At 46.8% G+C, this 9505-nt stretch overlaps 1 protein-coding gene across 4 annotated transcripts; it reads right to left on the bottom strand.

Moving 5' to 3' along the window:
* Positions 1–300: 300 nt before the first annotated feature.
* On the bottom strand, positions 301–9145 carry CNBP (CCHC-type zinc finger nucleic acid binding protein). Of its 4 annotated transcripts, none has more exons than XM_072044257.1 (5): positions 8975–9145; positions 2516–2635; positions 2151–2245; positions 1763–1965; positions 301–1278 (listed from the first exon to the last, which is right to left on the bottom strand). In XM_072044257.1, exons 2-5 carry the CDS (start codon positions 2616–2618, stop codon positions 1161–1163), a joined length of 519 nt encoding a protein of 172 aa, XP_071900358.1. In that variant the 5' UTR covers positions 2619–2635; positions 8975–9145; the 3' UTR covers positions 301–1160. The 4 variants fall into 4 exon arrangements, with proteins under 4 accessions (XP_071900358.1, XP_071900360.1, XP_027323242.1 ...); XM_072044259.1 differs by having other exon boundaries at positions 2151–2242; XM_027467441.3 differs by having other exon boundaries at positions 1763–1961; positions 2150–2245; positions 8975–9144.
* Between the last annotated feature and the right edge of the window lie 360 nt (positions 9146–9505).

The following is a 9505-nucleotide window of genomic DNA, read 5'->3' as shown; positions in this document are numbered from 1 at the left end:
TGTGCCTTTGACAACTTCAAAGTGGAAGAAGTGCTTTATCAGCATCAGCTAAGATATGTAGCAAGCCCCCCATGAGAACAAACCATTCACATACACCAGGGGCAGATCAGCAATAGTCTTGAAGGCCTACATACTCAGTGTATGGACAGTCTGATGCTAGAGGATGGAAACTTAACATAAGATAGAACAAAAGAGAAGTCCAAACTGAACTTTTTACACCTCCACATACCCCTTTTTAATATGTTATTTTGCACTGTGTACATGAAAACCAAAAATAAACAAAAGGAACTTTAGCCAAACTCCCCTTCCTCCTCCAGCTTTATTGATAGTTTAAAATTACATTTTCTATGTTCTAGGACTTCAATTGCTTTTACCATCTTACTTTAAAAACTGATTACAAGCAAATGAAACTCAGTTGTCTAAGTGATATAGTATACAAAAATAACATCTTGATTTCTGTGAAAATGCATTTATTTGCAACTCCTGAATAGCTCCAAATTGTATATGCTATGAGCACTGATGTCTGGGTTTCAGATTTACTTTGAAGTATTTATTCAAAAGCTTCCCATTACGTTCTGTATCTCCAACATGAACATTCATTGACTGAATTACTGTTATTTTAAGTTTATTCCTGATTTCTCTCTCTCTCTCATGGCCATTAACAGGCATGTGCATCTTGTTTATTTACTCCCACTCAGCTATATGCTCTAGGTAGGGCCTGATACAGATATTACTTGGTGTTAACAGCTACTGAGGTCAGACAATCCAAGGCCATTGTAATAAAATTAAAGTTATGAGGAAGTTTAAGACACTTCCAGAATTTCTTTCTTCCTGCATAGAATCGCTTCCATGTAACCCAGAGAGGGTTTGCTGGTCTGACTCAACTCTTCCCACTCATCAATCCCTATTCACCAGTGGCACGGAAAGGGGGTTCTTTAACAAAGCATTATACATAACACCTCTACCAAACTAAACATAAACATTTTTGTAGTTAAATGCAGAAAGTTGATTTTTCCACCCCTTTCCTCCTTTTACACGGCAAGTAAAGCTCACTGGCCTGGGAGTAGCCTCTATCTGCCAACCTTTGGCCAGTGAAGAGGATTCAGAGAAAAATAATACAACCATCAATCAGAAAAAGGAGGGGCGACAAAGGAAAATAATTAGGCTGTAGCTTCAATTGTGCATTCCCGTGCAAGGTGCCCTGACTCGCCGCAGCGATAGCAGTTGACTTCACTGGTCTTGCTGCAGTTGATGGCTACATGGCCAGTTTCACCACACCTGCAGACAAAAAAAGAAAGAATCAAAAGATGAAGATTTGATTCCAAACCACCCAGAGAAGTTACTGTTCTGCCAACTGTGCTGGCTACTTTGATTTCATGCAAGACTTGTTCTGTACTCAATTCTTCTGCTTCAGCGTTCTCATGTTCTTCCACGAGGCATGAACCAGGAACTGATCAACTTACACTGATCACTGTGTATGCCAAAACCACAGTGCAAACACAGATTTTTACTTATTTTTAATTGCCAGACTTTCCCCATTCTAATGCTTCTCCTGTTTAGCCTTGTTTGAAGCTAACTGGCTGTAACTCAGATACACTGTGTTTTCCCTTCCTCCACACAAGGGAGTCTTGGAGGGGGTGAAAGATACTGCACTCATGAGCACGCTGTAGCAGGTACAGGCACAAGCAACAGTTTGAAGCCAGCTTTTCAGACAGATTTAACAGCTGCTTCTCAACTTTTGAGTATTAGTAGATGCTCTTACCTATAGCATTTCACTTTGGTGCAGTCTTTTTGAATGTGTCCAAACTCTCCGCAAGAATAGCACTTCTGCTCATCTGCATGGTCACAGTCGCGAGCGAGATGGCCAGGTTTGCCACAGTTGTAGCAGCACTGCTCTCTCTCCCTCTTCGGCTCCTTGCAGTCCTTCGCAATGTGGCCACCTCTACCGCAGTTATAGCAGGCTTCCACAATAAGAAAAACATACCAAACAAGACTATAAAACCTTGGTAGACTGAGGTGTAGCATGCTTCTAATGAAGGACATTTACTCTGCTTCCAGTGAATTATGCAATCAGTGAACAATAGCCTTCTCTTCAACCACAGACCTCTGTCCATGTAATTGAAGAGATAGAATATTTATTGATACTTACCATCCTCCTGAAGATCACAGTCCTTGGCAAGATGGCCAGACTCACCACAGCGGTAACAGATGTCCGGCAGAGATGAAGACATGAACTGGAAGCCTGCTTGAAATGGGTAACAGGAGAAAAAAAGGCTTAAGAATATTCTTAACGTAATCCCTAAGAGTTAATCAAGGACACTGGCAGCTGAACTAACACATCAGGTTTAGTCTCAGGAGCCCTTGCATAATTCTTATGCAGACTTAAGAACCAGGAAAGTTTATCACCAATTTACGTCTCAGCTTTTGCTCACCTGAAGTCAGTTTGACATAGCACTGACAACAGACAGCTGGAGACATCTTACTGTACATATAAGCAGAAAACCATGGCACTTACCTCTGCCACGGCTTCTCATCCCACGGCCACGGCCAATCCCAGTTGGGCACTCCCGAGCCCAGTGGCCAGTACGCCCACACTTGAAGCACTCGTTGCTGCTCATGGCTGCAGATCACCTGCCTGAGGGGGGAAAAAAAATAAAATACATTTTTAGAACACTTTCCCTCTCCAAGCTAAGGGCTCAGGTAAGAGACATACCCATGATCGTAACAGCCTTACTGTCACAATCTCCTCCAGTAATACCTTCTTCTCATCACTCAGTTAAACTTGAAAGCCAGCTACTTATCTCCGTTTCTTCCTAGTCATTTCTTTCTGTTGGGAGTACCTGGCTGGCATCTACTTTTCTTCACTAAGCTGCATTTCTTCACTAACCAAACCACATTCTAAAAGCTCCTTTTAAAAGCTAAAGAGTAGGCAATATTACAGCTAAGGCCCTGAAGAGTGAGTTAGCTTAGTATCCGTTAGTTCTTTTATGACATAAAGAGCAGTTATCTGACCTAAAGAATAGTCATTTCTCAGAGTTCACTTCAATATATTAACTTACATTTCAGGATACATATTTCGCTCCTCAGTTTACATGGAAGAAAATGCTCAAGACATTTGGCTTCCCTAAAAGACATCAGACACTTGCCAGATATCTAGAAGGCTAACTTGGAAAACATTCTTAGAATGCTAGGGAAACATCGGATAGGCATGCCTGTCCATGACAGTACAAACCACTTTTGCCCATATTGGGGAATGGAGGAAGGCGTCTCATTGATCGGGGAAGCCGGTCTGCCACAGACCACTGAAGCAGTGGCAAGGATGGGATAGGTTAAAGAGACTGCAGACACAGTACCTTAGCTTGCCTAAGGTATAAAGCAATTAGCCATGGCTTCTGGAACTATAAACAGCAGAGCAAGTTAAATATTTAAATTGGATATTGTTTAAAGTCCGCCTGAAGACAAGTTTAAAATGCCCTCGTTTATAAATACGCATATTAAGCTGAATACTTCATATGCTCTCTCCCAATTCATTACACTTAACTCAATGGAAGCAGAATCATTAGCCCTATGTTTTGTTAGGGTACCTGATCCCCGAGCTGTTCTTCCTATAACCCTACAACTTCATGGTATAGAATGCTTAAAAAAAAACACAACTTTTAAAAGTTGCATACCAAAATAGTAAAGACTATTTTGTATGTTCCCATAGGGACACTTTCAAATAAAAATATGAAACAATGGTAACAACCAGAACTGCTAGCCTATTCAAACAGAACATCTGTCAAACATCTCAAATTACCAAGAATACAGATGAGTAGCATCTTGAAGGGAGTCACAAAAGAAGCAGTAATAACACCACAACCTCAAGATGAACCAGAGTTAGCATCCTGACATTAAGAACTTAAATGGATATAGTATAAGCTTTAAAAAAGCCTTATCACTTTTCGCTCAGAAGAGTTCCTTTCTCTCCAGCTGCCTTCTGCATAGTGACCATCCCCATCCTTCCCACCACAATAGAAGCAGGAATGTTTAAAGTACATGAGATGTGAAGCTTAATAGGCTACTTCTGTAATCCCACATCTACATTCCAACTGGATCAGATAATATTTGCTCTTAAAATGAAATTCTGCAATGAAAGGATGCAAACAGATCTTCAACAGACGTCAAGAACAAAACAACTTTCTATGAGCTCTTGATTTTATACATAACTCAGCCTTTTCACATGCTAGCAGGTATTTACTGCTTCATCTGTGCTCAAAGTCTCTAACTTATTAGGACACCCAAGGGTGAAGAGCTGCCTACTACGGCAGCAGCAGCTGGCATCCGTGTGCTCTTGTTTCGGCCTGTTTTCATAGCAACCATGTTGACACAGCAGAAGAAAAACACTGGCAAAGCTGACTGCAGGAGCTGGTCTTGACACAATAGTTGATGCTGCTTTAAGTTTCCATGAGACAAGATGGGGTCTCCAATTTATGTGTTGGGACATAGTCCCCACTCAACCTGCAACTCTTACAGGTCAGCACGTTAAGGTGTTATTGAAGAGGCCCTGCACTGCTGTCCCAAAAGAGTGGAACAGTACAGCACCAGTTCCAGCTGCACTGAATACGTCTCTACAGATGTAAGTAACAACTCCAGCGTCACTCGAACCACGCACTAGGTATTACAGCATGATGTGACAGGATTAAGTATAACCAGCAGTTACCTGTGTGCCTAACGTAACCACCCAGGTTAACCTATGGTAAAAGACAAATGGTTTATAGGTGAACTAAACCTCCTCTAGATACGCACCGGAGAAGCTTTTATGCCTAGATGTACCAGCCAGCTACATCTGTCTGCCAGTCACTACCTGCACAAGGGACAAAGAGCACAACACTCACTGCCCCAGAGGAATTTAAAAACAAGTTTTACATCTGATCCAAAACTATTTAAAGCCACTCCTTCAAGAAACAAAAAACTCAAGTTTCTCTTCCCCTAGTATTTCTCAAATTGGCCAAGTAGGATTATGCAAACTGAGTAAGAAATCCAGAGGACAATAAGCAACAGTTTCTGCACAACTTGAACAGAAGATTCACTTTGCAACCTTTATCTTCAGAGGCCTGCTTTTTCCCTGCACACAGACCTTTGAAGGCTACAGCTGTCATAAGCACAGGATCACAAAGCACAGCACTCCATCTCCAGGTATTTTAGGCATACAGAAGTACCAAACAGTTTCTCTGGACTTCTATTCACCAGTATTTTTATGTCTAGTATCTGCGTTCTTTGTGTAGAAGATCTAAAACTGAACACAAGTTCACCAGCTGGAGGTGGAGTCAGCTGACACTAGTTTTATTTACCCTCCCATTCTAAGAAGCCTTATACAGGACAAAGTTCCTCAACAATGTAAACTGTTTTTTAAAAAAAAAGGTAAGAGTTTAGTTTTCAGATTAAGCCAACACTTTTAATGAACAATATCCAGAAGAGGTTGGTTCCGTACAGCGAGTCCTTAAATGGACACCTTCCAAGCAGTTTGGACACCACTTTTCAGTTACTCACATGAAAAAAAAAAGTCTAGTTTTAAATCCACTGAAGTTCAAGTTAGTCACTACTTCTACACTGGCATTACAGACAAGTTCTCAACAGTCCCTCTTATCTATCAAGGCCACCTTAAATAGGCCTTCTGCGATAAGGCTGCTTGTTGAGGTTGTTTTCTCTCAGTCACATCTATCAATGATTTCCATAGCTCAAATGCATTACACAAACTAACTCCTCCCCTGCTGACATTCCAGAATTATTCTGCAAGACAGACCAGATGAGGCCGTGGCTCAGCATAAGATTCCAAAACTCTGAGAGAAACACAAATCTAGCTGCCTCAAATCACACCTTTCTGTGAAGGAGCGAAGGCAGACATTCACCAGAACTCCTTGTACAGGCCTCCTTAACCGGAATTTGAAGCTGAAATAAATCACTTTACAACTATTTACTAAATCATGTCTTCACACACATTCAGAAATACCCCAGTCTGTTTTAGTAGCCGATCCAGACCAGGCGATGGAAAGAACTACCACTAATCTCCACTGCAATGCTGTTTTATTGCTTTTGCTTTAGGTGCCATCTAAAAAAAGAAGCCTGCTCTAACAGACAAAAGCAGAACTAACTTGGGCTCCTCACAGGAGGAACCTAAGCTATCCCCCAGAGTTTTAAAGAGAGGACAAATGAGTTCTTGGCAATTCACCAGCTCACAACACTCACTCCAGCTATCTGAAAGAAATCTGACTGCAACCTACAGAAGCAGGTAACGTGTCAAAGCTAGAATTTACTCTGAGCAACCCTGATCAATGCAACAGGTAGCAGAAGTTTCATCACAGGCAGCAGTTAAGTGTTTTTGCCAGAACCTGTGCTGCTCCCCGCTATGACAATGGAGTTCTCATATATGGGAAACTGCTAGGTAGAAAGGATCAGAACCATGAAACTGATGTCTCCCACTCTAAACACATTCTCTTTTGTCTCATTTAGGGAACCATCACTAATTTTATTTTAGATACATTTACTAAAAAACCTGTCATCTTTACTTTACATGCACTTAAGGTCATATTTTACAACCAGGAAGTCATGGACACCCAAGATCACAATACCGAGCAGGAGTTACTATCTCCTGGAGACAAGTGAATGAGTGGTCCTGTCTGTACAAGCAGTGGATTATGTAGGGGACAGACTAAACCAGAGAGAAGAGAACAACTTTGGGAGCAACAGAAAATAGTTGCAAGGACATTACTCAGACACCTCTAGATACAAGCAGTTCTTTAGAATTCAACAGCTTGCGAACAGTTCAAGTCCAATGGAACAGTGGCAATTATATTTATTATACTTACCAAATGCTTCCTTTGGTCTACAACTATCACATCCAGTTGGTATTAATAGAACTTCACTCCTTGAAAGGAGGGACTAAAGAGAACCCACTGCTAAAACCAGCAGCTTATTTAAGAGCTCTTTGGCAAATCAGCTGCATCAAGGAGGCAAACACTGAGAAGTCAGCCATTTCTATCCAGGCTGCTGGTGACCAACAAACAATACCAAGCTTGAATGTGACAAGTCAGCCCACAGCCAGGCTGAAGACAGCAAAAAACACACGCAAGAGCAGGCAGAGCTCTGCTTTTCCAAGAGATTAAGAAATAGAAAGGAGTACTGTCAGAAGTGTCAGCATTTTGTTTCAAAGGAGCAATCAAAATATTACTCATTTAAAAATAAATGCTACCCATAAAGAAGTTTATTTCCCAACAAGAATGTTTGGGAAGTCCAGAACTCAAGACACGTGACCGTGACGGCGTACACAGAATTAGTGATGCTTCAGCCTCCAGCTTTTCTTCTCACAAGGAAAACATACATAATTAAGTATTTTGACCACCAGGTAAAAATACTTCAATTCCAGAAGAAAGCAGTTTGAGAAAGAAAACCTCCAGCAATTGAGAGCTGAGCTATCAAATCCGGATCTCCTCAATACATTCCACAGGCAAACTTGACTGCCTGATTTGAGAATTCTGGACATAACTAAAATTCAAGAACTTGGACCCCTACTGTGAGGTCAGAAGCCAGGTCAGAAAGACATTAAGATTGAGGTATCCGAATCAACTTGTAGTTCTTGGATAGCTTTGTTGACTACAAATTGAAGACAGAGCTACAGAAACACTTCTTTTGATTAACTTTTGTTCTTTCTGCCTACCCATACTCGCTAGTATGCAGGCTGTGACAATCTACAGGCTATTTACCAAATCGGCACATTCCATTCTTCCCCTGTACATTCTTACTGCTATCTGGGCTGTTTTAAAGTTTTGAACTTCAGAATGCAGTATCAGCAACGTGCAAACTTCATGTAAAAGCTAGTCCAGACGTTAACTAAGTCATTTAAGGAAAAAGAAAAGGTAGATCAGCCCAGCAAGGTTCTCCTCCAACTCTAGAGAACTCGTTTAACTCTTTCCACTTCGGATGGGCACAGGATTGCTTCTCTAGGCCAGTCTGCGCTGAGGAAGAAAACACGGAGCAGGCAACCCTAAGGCTTCAGCCACGGGCTCTAATTAAGCGCTGCAACAGAAATAAAACGCGCTCTTAAAGTTAATAATTCCTCGTGACGGACTCTGCATGCTGAACGAGTAACAGCGGTTACTCGAGAACTACGCCTGACGAGCACTCAAATCGAACGCAGCTCCACTACTCCGCGCCGCGGAGCTGCCGCGGGCTCTTTTTCCTATCCATTTATAGGCCCCGCTCGGGCTCGGGGCCGTGCCGGGGGGAGGCCAGCAGCCGCCGCGGCTCCTCGCCCCGAGCCGCCGCCGGGGCCCAGCACGTGGGCGGCCACGTGGTGCGCCCGGGCCCAGGCCCCGCCGACACCGCGCCGCCGGGGGCCCGCTGCCCCGGCCGGGCTCAGCTCGGGAGGGCGAGAAAAAAATAAGGAGAAAAGTTGAGAAAAGAGAGAAAAACAGAGAGAGCTTTGAGTGCGGCCGCTTCCCAGCACCCCGCACCCCCCCAAGTCTCCCAGCACCATTCTCTCCCCCCTCCCCTCCCCCCCCCGGGGTGAGGTCGCCCCGCGGCCCGTTCCTCCCGCTCCCGCTCCGTTCCCTCCGGTCCCCGCCCTCCCCCCCGTTCCCCTCCTTTCCTCCCCCGGCCCTCCCAGCGCCCCCCCGGTCCCCGTTCTCCCTGCGGCCCGGCCGGGGCACACGGCTGCCGTAGGACCTCGGCCCAGAGCTGCGGCCCAGGCCGCCCCGCGCCCAGCCCTTGGCCCGGCCCCGCTCCCCGAGCGGCACCGACCCGCACGAACCCGCACCGACCCTACCGGCCCCCACAGACCCCCCCCTTCCCCTTTTCCCTTCCCCCCCCCGCCCCGCCGCCCAGGCCCGGCCCGGCCCCGCTTTCCCGCGCTAGGCCCGAGTGCGCCAGCGCCGCCATCCCCTCGCCCTCCGCCGCCATCCCCCGCTCCCGGGGCCTCCCCCCCCGGCCCGGCCGTTACCCGCGGGCTGCCGGGCGCGCTGCGGCGGCGGCTGGCGGCGGACGGAGAGCGCCGAGGGAAGGCGCCGAGGAGAGGCCGCGCTGCTCTGCCCGCCCGCTCCGCTCCCTTCTGGCTGCGCCACACGCGGCTTGCACACGGCCCCGCGCGCTCCCCCCGCCCCTCCCTACTACTCTGCGCACGGCCCGGCGGAGCCCCCCTCTCCGCCAATGGGCGCGGCCCGCTTCCCGCCCCAGCGGCCAATCGGCGTCGCGAGCGCGGGCGCCCAATCGGCGCGGGCGGAAGGGGGGAGGGGCCCGCCCCCCGTGACGCGCTCCGTGGGGGGGGGGGGAGGGGGGCAGGCGGCCCCTGGCGGGGCGCTGCGGCACAGTGGGGCCCGCCCCGCCTCGCACCGCACGGCCCCGTGCCCCTCAGCGCCCCGCGGCCGCGGAGCTGCCCCCCACCCCGCCGCCTCCTCCTCAGCCCCGTTCTTCCCGGCCCCTTGGGGCCTCCCCGCGCCCCCCGGCGGCCTCCCCGCCGCTCCCCGTCCCTGCC

The sequence above is a fragment of the Anas platyrhynchos genome, chromosome 13, assembly GCF_047663525.1.
Source record: "Anas platyrhynchos isolate ZD024472 breed Pekin duck chromosome 13, IASCAAS_PekinDuck_T2T, whole genome shotgun sequence".
NCBI classification, from domain to species: Eukaryota; Metazoa; Chordata; class Aves; order Anseriformes; family Anatidae; genus Anas; species Anas platyrhynchos.
The sequence above is the reverse complement of the archived record's forward strand: the minus strand, read 5'-3'. Positions and strand labels throughout refer to the sequence as shown.